This window comes from Oculina patagonica, chromosome 8, assembly GCF_052425735.1.
Source record: "Oculina patagonica isolate OP01 chromosome 8, crgOcupat, whole genome shotgun sequence".
In the NCBI taxonomy this organism is placed as follows: Eukaryota; Metazoa; Cnidaria; class Anthozoa; order Scleractinia; family Oculinidae; genus Oculina; species Oculina patagonica.
In genome coordinates this window covers 11808084-11824607 of record NC_135765.1, presented here as the reverse complement: position 1 = coordinate 11824607, position 16524 = coordinate 11808084, and the positions used below count along the sequence as shown (strand labels likewise).

General features: G+C 38.8%; 2 protein-coding genes across 5 annotated transcripts in view; one reads left to right on the top strand and one right to left on the bottom strand.

Moving 5' to 3' along the window:
* LOC144664360 (melatonin receptor type 1A-like) overlaps positions 1–3124 on the bottom strand; it is a 5725-nt gene extending 2601 nt beyond the window's left edge. Inside the window, exons 1-2 of one of the 3 annotated variants that reach the window (XM_078525476.1) lie at positions 2999–3124; positions 2275–2360 (exon numbers count right to left, since the gene is read on the bottom strand). The gene's annotated coding sequence lies outside the window, so the exon portion shown is untranslated. Of the gene's footprint in view, positions 1–2274; positions 2361–2882; positions 2935–2998 lie in introns of those variants that run through there. The other 2 variants (XM_078525477.1, XM_078525475.1) reach the window with 2 other exon arrangements.
* The window catches only part of LOC144664347 (ZP domain-containing protein-like), a 26336-nt gene extending 9812 nt beyond the window's left edge, over positions 1–16524 (top strand). The window contains exons 1-8 of one of the 2 annotated variants that reach the window (XM_078525449.1): positions 4953–5063; positions 8309–8689; positions 9803–10162; positions 10547–10612; positions 11241–11618; positions 12981–13206; positions 13797–14062; positions 14473–16524. In XM_078525449.1, the coding sequence (XP_078381575.1) occupies positions 5003–5063; positions 8309–8689; positions 9803–10162; positions 10547–10612; positions 11241–11618; positions 12981–13206; positions 13797–14062; positions 14473–14657 (1923 nt within the window). In that variant the 5' untranslated portion in view covers positions 4953–5002 and the 3' untranslated portion in view covers positions 14658–16524. Of the gene's footprint in view, positions 1–4952; positions 5064–8308; positions 8690–9802; positions 10163–10546; positions 10613–11240; positions 11619–12980; positions 13207–13796; positions 14063–14472 lie in introns of those variants that run through there. The other variant, XM_078525451.1, reaches the window with a different exon arrangement.

Here is a 16524-nt window from a genome sequence, read left to right as displayed (position 1 = left end):
GGAAGTTATAGCATTTAAATTCTGATTCTGTTGAAAACACGGCACGGATCGTTCTGCAGTATCCGGCCTCAATTGCATGTCCTGCTCGTTTCCAAACTTTACTCTTCACTCGCATGTATGGCGTAAACTTATCACTCTTTTTCATTTGACACGTATGAAGCTAACAAGGAGCAAGCTATAGACTTCCTTAAACCTAAACTGAATTGAAATATTTGTTTTAGATCAACATTACAAAACGGCTGTTGCAGACACATCAAGTAGGCTGCATCTCACTGTCGCGCTTGACCTAAAAAATGTCATCTTGTAAGTTTGTTTTCAAGATATTTATTACACTAGTTGTTCGAATTCAACACCAGCTAAAGGCATGTTTTGCGCTATCGAAACTGTTAATGTTTTTTTATCCATTTCCTTTATTGCTTTGCTAAAACTGTTCTTAACTATTGGGTCAACGCACGCAATGAAACATCAAGGAAGCTGCAAAAATGTTATCGAAAAAAAAGGCTATGAAATGCTCAAATAACACGATTTCGTGTTATCGTCTTCTGCAGGAGGTAATGCTTTGAATAAATCAGTTTAATTTGCGAGAGGCAATAGCGTGCAAGTCACGCAAAAATAAATCATGATATCCACCTCACGAAAATGCCAAATAACAGGCCGAGTTTACAAGAATGGTTATGTGGCGTATATTGAATTGTTATGTATTCAATCAAAATTTGCTGTTTTAATGAGATGAAAAAATGTTGGAGTATATTTTGGTGTAAAAGATCTAATTGGTATTCATAGTAAACAGCAAAAATTACTAGCTCTTTCAGATCCATTGTTTGTAAGAAACAAACGTAATGGCATATTGGACACGTAATTGAATCCTACTGCAGCGATTCAGTAAGTAGCCAAGTCCTGTTTTTTAAACGTCGCCACACGTTTGATTCAATACTGACCAATAACATTACTTTGGGTTCAATTATTCTTCCAAAATACAGAAGAAGAAAAACTGCGGAAGAAAAAACGAATGTTTACTAATAATTGCTGCTTGAAGCTTTCAATTGACCCAGCTATTTAATTACTATTCTTAACAGCGTGAATTTCGATCATTCGTGAGGATTTACTATATAAACAATGTGTGGACGATTCTTCGCACGCGTTTCTGCCATTAAGAAACCAGGAAGTGATAAGCTATATTTCTGTTTCCAGTTTAACAAAAGAAAACAGCCTGTGATTTCTCTTCTTCATATAAAACGAGTAACGTCCACTTCAGATTTTCCTTTGCTATCAGCTATATCGTTTGCTTTTCGACTAAGATCAAAGCGGTGTGAACCGCAAGTTTTACTATGTAACATTTTACTATTATTTTTCATGTAACATACTAAACACGAGAGGCGCAGCGTTTCATCGGAATATCCATACATCGAGAAGAAAATTGAAAAGACGACACCCAGCGGAGTATTTTAAACGAAATTCGAGGTGTTTGGATAGCCGATGAAACAGTCTCAAATATTTGATATATCTTCTCCATCGAAACAAAAATTACAGAGAAAACGGAGAAATAAATTAAAATAGTTAAAATCTATGCTAGTTAAGACCGGGTATCCAAACCCCCTTCACGGTTATTAATGAGTTTGAGAAGGTAATATTGCATCTGAGTAAAATTAAACATAATAAAATAATTATTATTACATGAGATTATGGAAATCTTAGGTGATTCAAAGGCTACCTTATTTTAGACGAATGACTCTAGCAGCCAAACTGCGCAGCAATGAATTCAAGTGTTACATTTTAAAGGCCTGGCCAAACGGAGACGCAAGTACACGCAAGTTTAAAACTTGCGTGTACTTGCGTTCCCGTTTGGATAGGACTTGCGTGCACTTGCGTTGATCTGGTCGAGATCAAATTTGCACGCAAGTTAACGCAAGTTTTTCACCGTTTTGCCAGCCAATGCAAGTCAACGCAAATCTTGCTGTTTACTTCAAGTACTGAATTGCAGGGCGCGCAGTAACATATTGAAGTGGCTTTTTTGCCAACTTGCATGCACTTGCGAGTAAACTTGCGAGTCCGTTTGGCCACCCGACGCAAGTCTACGCAAGTTCAACTTGTGATCACTAATAAAAGATGAAAATTGTTTTGACCTGTATAAAATTTTCAATACGGAAACAATCAGCTATAACTTCCTTGAATAATTATTAGCACATTTTTCCATTATTTCACCATGTAACAAGATTTTTTCGACATCCTTGCGCTTTTTTAAAACATCAAGGCTCGACACAGTTATATGCTTACTTTCGTCACTGTTCCCGCAAAAAGGCAGTAATTTATCTTTAGCCCTTTTGGCTTTGCTTTTCATGTAGTTACTGCTGATTCCTAATCTAAAACACAAAAGGACAGTATAGTAAGTTTTACGTGCATGAAGTCATTCCAAAACTGAAACAAAACGAAATCACCGTCCTTAGTTTATTTTGCGCGAAAATTGCAACATAACTGTTTAAAGGAATGATCATGCGTTATTATTGAGTCATTCTAAAACTGACTTGAAAAAATAAGTAAAGGCTTTAAAGGAAACATGCTTATTTTGTTCAGTTGAATTGATGACCATATGATCGTGATAAACATGTGAACTGAATTAAACATGTGCACTGTAATTTACAGAGTTGGAGAGAAAGAGGACTTAGGTATTTTTGTGGCAACTGAAAGTTAAGGAAAACGAGTAAAACACTCATGCTCTCAAGGCCAGAGGGATTGCAACCGAGAATACGGTGCAATAAAGCTCCGCCACTTCTTAGAGCCACTGGGAGCTTGTCAAATGAATCAAGTATAGTTATAGAAAGAAAAAACTTTTGAACGTGCATGGCTGACTTGAAACGGAAAATAAGTGCGACAAAGCATATAACCTGCATTTGATTTGATCACTATGAGGTACATAACATATGCTAACAGGCAAATTTATCCACTTAACGTCTGGGTTTTTCACGCGGACCGAGATGCCTTGTGCAATACTATAAAATACCTTATTCTTGCCAATTCACGTTTTGATGTTGACGATTATTTCCAGTGTAGCCTCTTCAATATGTGTAATCCACAACTGGCGAAAATCTCTTATTCGTGTTAATCGAACATTTGCCAAGTTGAACCCTGTCGAGTGTTTAGATAGGATCCATTCCGGAAGGCGATCAGACTTGAGTGGCGTGCTCAGATCCAGGCTAAACAAGTCTCTTGAAGAGTCTAGTGATCTCCGTTGACGTCATTGCTTACTTCTAGAATACAGAAGAATCCCGATTTCTCGAGCCTCTCGATAACTCGAACCAAAAGACGTTTCCCTTGGATTTGCTTCACTCAGTCAAACACCACAACCCCCCCCCCCCCCCCCCCCCATTCTCTCGAACTAATTTTCTGTTTCCCTTAGATGTTCCAGAAATCAGGATTTCACTGTATTCTAGAAAGCACTTGCAAAATTTCGTTATCTTGCGATCACGTTTTAAATGAGATGGGTGGAAAATTATTCCAAAAATTCCAAATTTGCAACATTGTCGACAGCTCAAACATTTGTATGGCACCGTGGTACCCTGGAAACTCTTGCCACCCAGCAATCAAATTCTGTAAAAAATGACGTTTTTTAAATAGAAATATCTCGTTCAAAATTAGACGCATTTCTTTTACAATTTTCACAGTTGCTAAATGGAACAATAGCTATCATTCTATCGCATCTATAAGTCAGGTTCTCAGACTTAACTTCCGGGAAATATATGTTAATGAAGATGTTCAAGGAACGCCGGCGTCCACAAAGATCTTTTGCAAAACAAAATTGACCAAGTATCGACTGCTTGCCTGCAGTCCATTTTTCTCTCGAAATTCATGAAGGGGGTGCGACGCGAGGGTTTGAGACGCGCTAGGAGACATTGGGACGTCCATATCGCCTATTTGCGATTCGATTTCCCGGTTATATAACAGCGCTCGTGGGACCCAAAGAGAAAAGACCGACTACAAGTAGCCTAGACCAAGTTTCATTTGACTTTAACTTGCAGCTTTTTTGGCATAACCAATCCAAGTCAGTTCGCTAGATATAAGTACTCTGAGCTTTCTCTAAAATAGATTAGGGGAAAGAAGAGCCCCGTTAATGACGTTACTTCAATGAGGAGACAAAGTTCATTTGGAGCCGAAGTTTTTAAAAAAATACGTCTTGCAACGTTGTGAAACAAAGTTTAATGTAGAGGATAGGCTACTTTACTTGCAACCACTCAACGCAATATTTTTATAACGTTGCATTGTAGGTTGCAAAAATGGGTGTTGCACGTGAAATATTTTGGCCAATTGGCCATGCAACGTTCGCTGTGTTGGAAGTTGCAAGAAAAATTATCTCGTGTACATACAAGATATTTCAGTTGCAAACATGCACTCGTGAGCATTGAATGTTTGTGGCCACAATGCTTTCTTTGCATCAAGTGGCACTGGTTTACTTCATGTGCACACTCTTTTACCATTTGTAGGTCTCAGTAGAATCTCAAGGCTTTGACCGTAATTTGACTGTATTTTTCTAGGCTTTGATTTATTTTAAATGTAAATCACAACTATCAAACCGATGTTTCATAGTCGTTTCCAGTTTCCCTCGACACACTTATTTTGTTTTAAAAACAACAGTACGTTTATAAATTGATTCACGCTTAAGGGTATTTTTTTAATGGAAATCTAGACAGATAACAATTGGTAATGCTAAATGGATTGATAACTTTTAATTTTCATTTGAAACCGTTACTCCCATCACAAACAGACTGTTTTTTTTTAGTCAGCTAGTCACAATTCAAAGTCACGCCATTTTCCGTCAAGAAGAAAAGCACTTGCGAGAAATTAAACATTATGATGACACATGGCGCTGAATTGACTAATAAACTAATTACAATTCAAAAAACCTGCCAAGCACGAAATCTGCATAAAAGCAACAACCGCCTGCTGTTGTGACGGGCTACTGAAGGTCAACACTTCAACATTTGCTGCTGTCAAACAACACGGAGGAGGAATGTTTCTGTCGTTCTTAGGAATTGTGCTGTCGCTTCTTGTCTTGTCCGCTTCCACTTCAGGTAACGAAACGTTTCAATCAAAAAAATTACACAAATATTGCTTTATATTACATGGTAATTCACGAGCAGGCCTTAATGCACTCGATACATTTGAATTTTAATTCAAATGTCTAAAACGTGACTGTGTAAAATGGTGATATTCTCTAGAGAAAAACTACATTGCTGAAGTGAGCTAATGTTAAAGTAAAATGTTCGTTAGAGTCACTTATTACTGAGTACTTAGAATTTTAAACGATTCAAAACGAAGAGGTATTCTACGCTTTTCTGACCCCACGATTATGTTTATGATAAATATAAGTAACCCTTGTATAACATTCATCGCTTTGAAACTTGTCGCAGTGACTGCGTTAGAATAAAGAGAGTGTCATCGTTTAACACAAAGTGGCTATAAACAGATAGTGAATATAACTGACCCGAGTCAGTTTAGGAAAATTGACTCAGAGTTCTGTAAAACGTTTCGAATATTCAAATCAAAATAATTGTTTGTACCACTTCAAAATAACTGTTTGAAAAACTCTTTTCATTATTAATTGCTCGACTGGACGCAATCGGGGTTTTCGCACCCTAGCGCGCTGTTTATGATGTTTTGTCTCACTTCAGTGGTCTCCGCCCCGAATTTTATTGAAAGGGAACATCGCTGCTTTTCGTTTCATGTAGTGTTCAATACGTACATACATGCTCAAAGTAGGTATGTACAAAGTACATACAAAAGCAAAGTATTTGTTACTGATCCTAACCGCTCCGAATGTGAGATTTAGTCGATGATTTTTGACTGCCCAACAAGCTGTCTGTTCTGTTTGGCTGTCTGGCAAAATGTGGATGTGCACCAAAACAGTTTGATTACCATTTTCTGTAAAGGAGTATTAATATTACTTATAACTATTCAAAACCAGGCACGTTGTTGGCAGTTTGACGGCTGTTGTACTGAAGATTTTCGAACGCTAATTTCGTCTGAATTTAATGTTCGCGATAAATTTTGCGGTTTGCGACCAAAGAATTTGAATTTGATAGTTGTAAGGAAATTCGTCGTTTCGTGAAGGTGATCGTTTACGTGAAAAAGTCCGAACAGTGCCTTTGGAAATAACTGTTTACACACGGCTTGCTTGTTACTTTGTCAGATAACTTTATTTACCCTTGGGAGCGAAATGTAACATAAAGAGTGCTTCGTGGTATTGTGCACTTTGTTTGCCGATGAATTTTTGCAATGTATACATGCACCTTGTTCAAACATTGAAAAATGTTAGAGCTTAGTCGGTCTGTACTCACGACCTCGGTCAAGATTCTCCAATACAGACCTCCTGTTCGGTTAATAAGAACTAAATACATATAATCTCAACACCGAGGGCAGATGACTTCCCAGTACGACCGGAGAAGGCTTTGATGTGAAGTGTTACCTCATCAATATAGGAAATTAACGTTTCCCTAAATTAAGGTCTAAGTTGCGCGACTTAAATTAACACGAATTTGAGGGAAAATTTCTTTTGAAGAAAGGAAATTTAACGCGAGGGATAGGACATTTTCAAAATGAGGAAAATTAACGCGATTTTTGTTGTCTCTAAAGATATTTTGGCTGCTGTACCGCTCTTATGAAAGCAAGAACAACCTGGAAATATTGCAAATGTACATATCTTCAAGGCTTTTAGATTGTGAAGACTGAAAATTAATTGTACAGAAAAGGGAAGGATAATGTTTCTTAGTTCCTATATGTGTTTGCAAAGTATCCAGTATTTGGAATGGAATTAAGATCTTGAAAATAAACGCTTAACTGAAATAATGTCACGGAAATTAATGCTCACAAAAAAACGCGACTTAAATTAACTAAAATTTTGAGAATTCACGTTAATTTCACCTATAATAAGGTATAGCAATTACGTTTCTGGCCCAATCTCCCACATGGGGAAAAGGAACTAAATTAACAAATACAAATTGAGTAAGAGTTCGAAACAGTTGTAGAAACTTCACCCGGCACAATAATTAGAAATACTGGACCGGTAAATGAACAAAGCATCTTGATCATTGCCCGATCGTAGTTATTGACCCCCTGAGCTGTCTTACAAATAGTCATGTAATAACTGTGTATGATTAGCTATTTGTTAACGTTAGTACATTAACTGCGGCGAACTAAAAAGAGCAAAGCGTCACCAAGCTATTTCTGTTATTCAGTTGGGGTTATAACACAGCGGAAAAAATTGCTTACTTTTAAAGAAAAAAGAATGAGGCGTCCCGGCGTTCAGCTAAAAAATATCAAAAATGTGATGTTTCTTTTTGCAGATTTTGACGAATGTTTCTTGCTGCGCTAGCTGTAATTGTCGAAAAAATATAAAAGTTCATGTTAATGTAAAATGCAAAAGTCATAAAATATTGATCAGATTAAGCTTGTGTATTTGAAGTTAAAAAACAGACACAAACTGATCGTGTGTTGCTGCGCTTAACAGAACACATAAAATGATAAAATTACGCCTGAGAATTAAATTTAAGCTCATCGTGCTTCAGCAAAATAATAAAAATCCTGACATTTACACTGAATTACACCTAACAAACCTCATTTCCAATTTTAATAGCAAAATATTTCACATCATGCATTAATGATCCAGCAGAATTTTGTTTTCCTTTTGATTCCCAACAAAGTAATCAGAGCCACCATGTGGCCCACCATGTGTTCTCTTTAAACAAAAAATTAAAAATGCTCAATAATTAAAAGGCTCTTTAGACATACTGACAAGCAAAGTCTGTGAAGAAACCAAACAACGCTAGGCGTGGTTTGAACGATTAATTGACGCCTAACACAGCGGCTGATTTTAGCAAAATGACCACAAAACATTTAACGACTTTTTTGCAAGACAAATGCTAGGTATTTGTTTTGAATTATTGGCAAAAAGAGGATGGCGACCTTGATTCTTCGATTCTTGGGCGTTTTTTCTTTGCAATCCCCCCCCCCCCCCCCATTACCCCCTCCAAAAAACAATCTGTTTCATTTTCTATCTTTCCTATAGAATGTGTACACTCCTTTTAACTCATGATTGAGAACACTCGCACTATAGAAGCAAACTTCGTTGCTTAACTTATAAGTGAGCAAGGGACAGTTCACGTTTCAACCCGTTTTATTCGCGAACTTTAAGTTTGCTTTTTTTTCTTGGTTTGTTTGTTTGGTTGTTTGCTTTTTCTTGAGCTTGTGGTGCATTTCAAGCACTTATTAAACTTCAGCTTAACTTACGATTTTAATTTCACATTATTTTCTCTCACAGACGATGATCCATGCGTTTCTTACAAAGAACTACGAGATTCAAGTCGCTCCCAATTCCACAAAATAGCAGGCTTAAACCTTGTTCAATGCGACAGAAACTTAGCCCTGGGTTGGTACAGATTTAAAGGAGGAGCTGGACTCAGAATGCCGGACTCCTGTGTCAAGTCAGGCTACTGTGGCACACATTCCCCGGGTTGGTTCCATGGGTCCCATCCAAAGGAGGTTGGTGAAGTTTCCACCGGCAGAGTTTGCTTCAATTTTATGGGCTCGTGTTGCGAATGGTACATGCCTTCCAAGGTGAAGAAATGTAACGGTTTTTACGTCTATCGACTGCCACCGACCTCGTACTGTGATCTTCAATATTGCGGAGACGGTACTACAGGTAGAAATAACATACTTTTAAATAAAAAAAATAATGGCAAGCACTTGGCTTGGATCCTTACTAGCATATGCATCTTCTGTTGTGTGGCAACATTCGTAACACAACGTTTTATGAAGGCAAGCGTTATTGTGGTAGCTCAGAGAGATTTTCACTTGAGCATCGACAGTAATTAGCGTTTCCTGTTGTTTGCATTACTACGCTTAGTGATTGGTTTAAAAAGAAGACTCGTGCCCCTTTTTTCAACCAATCAGGAGTAAAACCAAACCAATCGTAACTCACTCGCACACGTTTCCCCGCGCTTCACGCCGCCTACATGTATTTATATTGAGTTTTGATTGGTCCACTGGATTGTCTGCGTCCTTTGTGATTGGCCAGAGTGATTACTTTGGTTTTGGTTAAAAGACACTCAATTAAAAATCGCTCTAACGTTCCAAAGAAAACATCACAACAAAATGACTACTGCGTCAAATTAACATGTTTCTATATACTAACCATTGGTTACTGTGTCGCCGTGTATCTGTGACGCGAAGAGGGTGGGAGGATTCCGTAGAAAAAGCCGTGGTAGACCACTGTACCTTTTATGCGTTGAGCCTGGTTCACACGCATAAGCATAAGTACAAGATCAAAGAAAGCGCTGGCGTGCACCAAGGTGAAATAAGCATAAGCCTAAGCATTAAAAAGAGCAACATGTCCCTTTCTTAGGCTTATTTCACTTGTGTTATGCATGTTCCACAAGTGAGAACCGGTGTGAAATAAGCAAAAGCACAAGCGCAAGTACTGGCAGTTGAGTTGACTCCTATCATGCAATGTTCATCAGAACTTTGCTTATTGCGAGTGTAAACATTTTTGTAGTTATGCTTGTGCTTATCTCATAAGTGGTATATCCCCTACCATTAGATTTATCATTTATATGTCCATCCGCCCGGCTGTATTTCTTACGCAGCTAATTTCTTCCTTTATTTCAAAACTTTGTTTTATATAGCTCTAAGGATTCTAAATTCTCTTTTTACATATTTTTTAATACCTATTAATTGTGTCCCCAAATTAGTATGGGATTTTCCCAGGCTATGTGGCCTTGACACATTAATAAAGTTTATCTATCTATCTAACCAGATCTTGATTGCGCAGCTGACAACAACGACATTACTGTTAATGGCTCGACACCAGGCTCCTTATCAAGTCCAAATTTTCCCCGCCAGTATCCCAACAGTCTTCAGTGCACTTGGCGTATAACGGCGCCCGCTGGCATGAGAGTGAAACTCGTGTTAAGGAACTTGACGCTTGGACCTAATGATTACATTACGTTCCGTGACGGCGTTCGGGAGAATAGCACTCAGATTGCCAAATATGCCGACTTTGCATCGGGTGAACTTCGGCTGTTTTCTACCGATCGATTTATGCTCGTGAATTTCGTCTCTAATACAAGTGAACCTGGTATTGGCTTTCAACTGGATTACGAGGGTGTCGTGTCCGGTGAGTAGAATATAGATAAAAGCTTAGTTCGTGAAACATTCAAAGTTCAAAGTTCATTTTTTATTTTAATTTTTTTCTATCAATCGTAATCAACTGAAAACTTTATTAATGTGTCTAAACAGAGCCTTAGCAGGGGAAAGACTCCTCTACTTAACATAATATGTTATGTTACTGATATGCTATGTTATGTTAATATGTTATATACTGGTGTATAAATTCTAGACTACAAAATGAGCAAAAGAAATGTCATAAATGGACGTTTTTAGGAAAATTCTACTACGGTGCATGCACGTGCGGAGAATCCGCTGGAAGCACAACAATTTTACGACTGCTTTGACGATCCATAAGTCGCATAAATAACATTATTATTAAATCTACTTTCAGAGTATGTGGAACCCACTACAGTGTCGCCAGCACGAACAACTGGAAAAACTCCAACAACCGAACCAGGTAACTGCTTCATGTGATTAACACGTGGTGTTTTTATTGTTACATGTGGTAAAGCCGGGATATCAACGCCCTGAAAATGACAAAAATTTATTATGACACTGAAAAAAAGCATAAATGGAGAAATTGGACCTTAGCCATTGAACAAGTTCAGGCGGACAGATCATACCTATTTAGTAAACAAATGGCTATTACTTTTTCCCGGGGGAGGGGCTACACCAAAAACGTTTTGTACGGAGAGGCATCGCCCTGAGGTCCAACCCCTTACCCTTTTATAAACCATTTTGACAGAAAAGGTACCCCTTTCGTATACCGAAAAGACATGACGTATACGTAAATCAAGGAAGTCTTGATGCCATTTTTATGAAGCGTTTAATAAATTTAATTAATACAGCCATAAGATGCGTCTGTTTGAAATATTTTAATTGGAGGCCCTTTCATTTGCCTAAACTTCCCACCCTTTTATATACCTGAAGCATGAAAGGTTCCCATTTCGGGCGAAGCCTCTCCGTATGAGCCAATATAGGGAGTGCCTCCCGCCCCCGGGTATTTTTTATGCTTTTTCTCCGGCTGCTAAGCTTCTTCCGATTTCTCAATGCACTGAATGTTCTCTTTCATGTGTTTTCAACAGACGACTTTGCCATGGATGTTAACTGCGACAAAGATGAGATAAATGTCGTATTGCACATCAAGTCCGTTCTTAACCACGATCCAGAGAGCGTACACCTTAACGATCCTTCCTGCAAGCCATACTTCCAGAATAATACCCACATATTTATCAAATCGACGCTAGAAGGATGTGGAATGGCATGGAACATTTCGGAGGATGGGAAAATGATCGTTTACCGTAACGCCATAACAGCCCTTGTGCGGAGCCAAAACACATTAGGCTCGTACGCAACACGTGACCACGAGGCTGTGTTTGAGTTCCAGTGCCGCTACAAAAGAAGGGCTGTGTTATCGGTGGTGTCATTCGACCCGTCTAAAATATTTGTCGTCACTGATATCGGTAAGTGAGGAGGTTTATAGTCAGTGTTAAAATTTAATTATATGATAATCACTAAAGGAGATTACAGAATATGTGGAGCCTACCTAAACGGCTTGTTGCAGTTCTTCAACCTCGTCCCAAGGGGCTTCTCCGCTTTTCAGAATGAAAATTGTCACAGAGATGACCCTGGGGACGTAGGTCATCATTGAAGTTCGTAGTGTCGGTACCGGCATTTGCATTTTAGTTTTTTGGTTGTTTGCTTGATCTTTTCTGGGCGGTTTTATCTTATGTTCTTATTCGAATCAATTTGCATTTATTTTATGTTATGTCCAGCGAGGAATATCGCGTAACGACATTTGAGATGTTTGGACGATTTTGGTCCTTAAAGGGTCACTGTCACAAGCTTCACTTCAAAAATTTAGATAAAATGCGTATAGAAATCTACAAATAGTGGTCAATTTTTTGTTTTAAGTTAAATTACTATGCACTAAAAGTTACCAGTGTTCTGAAGCTATAAACAAGTGATATTACATGATATTAATGTGATGTCCGCTGGCCGATCAGGAAATTTTGATCTCAACTTGAAAAGGCCTCAGGCTGATTTTTTCAACTCTACGCTTGTGGCCAGGAAAGCAGCTAAAATCTTACAACGGCTCCCGGGGGGGGAGACCTTCCTTCAAAAGGGACACAATTTCCTTTATATCTCGCCCGTTTATTTTAGATGCATTTCGTGTACGAGCAAGAAAACTTTGACAATTTTTTTCACTATTTAAAGCAGAAAAATCTCCGTGACAGTGTCCCTTTCAGCACTCGACCACTCGCTGTTTGGAAAATGTTTGGAAAAGAATTTGATTCTTAGAAAAGAAACGTACGTGAGACATGATATAACGGACGTTTTCTTTCGAACACAAAACTATTACACGGACTCTATACAGTTTTTTATTTCATTCACACGATCCCTAGGGGCACCCATCGAGAATATAGTTCAAAACCACTTAAAGATAGCACCGTTGAACGTATTTTAGTATTTAAACGGTAGATATAGGCATATTTTTATCCCCTAAAACTTTTTTATCTGTTCAGATTACCTAGCTGAAGGTCTAGTGATCCGAAGTTATAGGGATCAAACTTACCTTTTCGAAAACTTCTAGCCAGAGAAAGGCTGCCGAAATTCTAGGTGACCTTTTTAGAGTAAAAATCCGTTAGAAATGAACAATTATATCATTTTTTAGATATTCGAAAATCCTAGGAAAGGCAGGCAAGCAAAAAAATTTACATGAATGTTCCGAAAATTCTAGATCTCAATCGTCTTCCGAACAGATATTTTAACGAAATATTCGTTGGTTGCCCCTGAATCCCCTTTTATCCGTCTTTCCTTTTCAGAGTCGTTTGGAAATTTTACGTTTGAGATGCATTTGTTTAAAAGTGGAGACTTCAAGGAGCATTACACGAGGTACCCAGTTGGACCAATAGATGTTGGAGCGGATATTTATCTTCAGGTGTCAGTGACGTCAAGTGATGCAGGACTTGTTGTGTTCGTGGATGAGTGTAAGGCGACTCCTTCAACTGAGTATCATGATCAGATGCAGTTCATCTTTTTAGAGGATGGGTTAGTATCATTAGCTTTACAGAATTTACAAATATTTTCTGAACGTTACACCCTATTTTCACTAAAGCTAAAATAAGTTTAAAACTGTAAGTTTAGTTAAACACGGTTTAAAATTTTTTTCTTCACAGAAGTTGCTAACTGTACATGATGTTTTTAGACTTCAAAACTTAGCGCAATGAAAGCACAAATTAAAATCAATAAGAGCGTAATTGAACCCTAGGTAAAATCCAGTCTCTCACTTTTCTGTTGCTGATTTTCAATTGTTAATTCAGGCTTAACTAAACAGGTTTTGCTGGTGTGAATGGTGCATTAGTAGCTTGATTATTTTGCGACTTTTACTGCAAATTACCCATGCATAACTTTTTAACTTTATCGTAGAAATACATATTAAACATACAGCCATTTCACAATAATGTAGATGGCTTTTCTACTCATTTGTCATCAATGTTGATCCATATCTCTCTATTAGACCAGTATACGTAGACTACATGAGCATGCGTATGCATGTTGAAAACTGTCTTCATAGTACATGTAAAAATGGTATTAATAAAAGGGATTAAAATATATATTTGTTTAATTTCATATTTTAGGTGTCCCAAAGACAACGCTCTTCGCTACAACTACTCACTGTCGTCCGTTCAGCGTTTGACTTTGAGTGCGTTTCGCTTCATTGCCGTAAAGTCGAAAGAAATCTTCCTCCACTGTCTGGTAAAAGCTTGTCTTCGTTCAGACCGGTCATCGCGCTGCGCTGAAGGATGCAAGTTTGAAAAGAAAAGAAAGCGAGCATCTGAACAAGAGATTGAACGTCTTCTCGCTGTTGGACCGATAATAGTTTCTTCTAACCCACCCAACGAGGGTAAGAGTAGGGCTCATGTGATGTCTCTGGTAATTGTTTTCTATTCGGAGGGTGGAAATCAGGACATTTGGGGTGCTATTAAACAAGATTGTAGTGTGCAAGATGTACGGCTTATTTTAGCTCAATTTCTTAGAAAACGTGGTCTTCGTAGCTCATAAATCTTTTTCTGCGTTATGAGGATCCAATTTTTATCAGCAACTTAGGAGAAGATACAATTTTGTTAACTTTGTTGCTCATGTAATTAAGGAATGGCACGGATTCACCCAAATTAGTGACCTGTAACCTACACCCTTATGACCTTATGCCTTATGTCAAATGCCCTCCCTTTAGTTTATAAGAGAATAATTTGCTGGTCGTTGCACGGTATTCAATTCTTCAAAGTAACATTTTTTTCCCTAATTACCTTACAGAGTCCTTGAAACCCAAAGAGGGCACCCGCATTCTGATTTATATCGTGGCAGGAGTGCTTGGGTTCGTCGTGGTGTTACTCGTGGCAGCCCTTGTGGCCTTTATTTGTAAGCCTCGTAAGAAGCCCGGCGAAACAGGAGCCGCCACCCTTCTAGTTGTGCGCAAACAAGTGCCTGGCCCTGGCTAAAAGGCAGGCACTGCTTGTATAAGAAATTCAAGCTGACTCGCCACCATAATCAGGGCTGTAGTAAAACTAGGGAGAGATGCGATATTCTAATGGTTCGCGCGCTGGAACTCCAAACGAGTGGTCCGGGCTAAAGCGCTGGCCGATCGACGGTCAGTGTGTTGTGTTCTTGGGCAAGACACTTCACTCTCATAGTGCTTATTTCCATCCAAGAGTAGAATTGAGTACCATCGAACTGTCAGGGAAGCCTGTCAAGCTACTGTGGGCGGGTGGGGAGAGGAGACTCCCATGCAAAAGGGACGGGGAGACCAATCAGGGCGTGGCTCAAGCTTTTTCTGATCCCTACCAGATCGGTGTAGACCGCCAACACAGTGTTACGGCGCCTTTATTCACGTGCAAAACTAAACGAGATCTCGACGGCTAAGAATGTTATCGTTCTGTCCTGAAAATACTTATGGGAGCACCACATCTAAGCGAGACGACGAGCATCCCCGTCCCTTTAAAATGGGATTTCCCCCCTCTCCCCCCCCGCCCTTCACACAGAAGGAATAGCAAAACTCCTAGTTGCATTTATTTTTCGAATTCAGTGTTAATGTCACTTTTAAACGCTTAAAGAATATATCAAATTTATTTCTTATTTCTTAGTTAACGAAAAACAAAGAAATGTTTAGAACAAATTAGACGGAACGATTTTTCCTTACATACAGGCTGTAAGAAGAAATTGTACCGACAAAATCGGCGCTCAATAAGCCCGTGCGAAATACTCACGATAATTTTATGCGGGGAGGCTCCACCTCGAGGTCCATGCCCTTACCCTTTTATATACCATTTTGACAGGAAAGTTAACCCTTTCATATTCCTTTGATAGAAAATGTTACCACTCACATACCCACAGAAGCAATTCTGTATCTCTTTTCTAACCTTTTTTACTTGAATACCTTTTTTATATGAATCAACCGTTTGGGTCTTTTTGAGAAATTTTGAAAGGCCTTTTCAAATACCAAAATGACAGTTTTCCCTAGCCTTTTCTCTACCCCAGCTCGGGAAATCCCTTCCCTTTTTATATACCTCCAGCCTTAAAAAGGTACCCCATTTGGGAGGAGCCTTCCCGTATAGTCCATTATAGGGAGTATTCCTCGCCCAGCGCTAAAGGTATTTGTAAATAGTCGTAAATCGGATGCAAAAAAATTGATCTGATTTTAACGCCAAAAGTAACAACAACATAACTGGGAAACGACTTTATACAGGTCGACGTTTGATATTAAAGGTTGGTTCTCATATGATCACCCCGATCGCTCCTATCGCTGGTCAATCGTTTGCAAATACTGAGACGATCGTAGGCGATCGAAGCGATTGGAAGTGATCGAGGGTTCACAAATGATCGATCGTCTCGCCTGGTGTGAACGAAGACCTACGAAGAACAATTATTTTAGCCCTATAGATCAAACACCATGGCAGCCTTCTATGGAAGAGCAAAACTCGTGGCCTTCTATCTTCTCAGTTATTACAGTTTTATGGCGAAGAAAGGGTGGAGAAGCTAGAAGGATAGAACACGGGCGATCCAAGCGATCGTGGTCGCCCATGGCCCATCGCCGAAGACGTTAGCGATCACCTGTGTAATGTTCTCATATAATCGCCCCGATCGCAAAAAAACTTTTTGAAGTGACATGGGCGAAAGAAACGTTCGGGGCGATGATATGAGAACCAGCCTTAATAAAGCGTTCGCATCCAGAAGTAGTTTCCATATTAGTTTTTCAACTTTCAGAAATCTTGCACAGAATTAGTTGACACTATTGTGCAATGTAAATATGTTACAGCATTTTAAAAATTGATCAGCCTCCACTCAACATTACAAATAGATAGTTAAAAT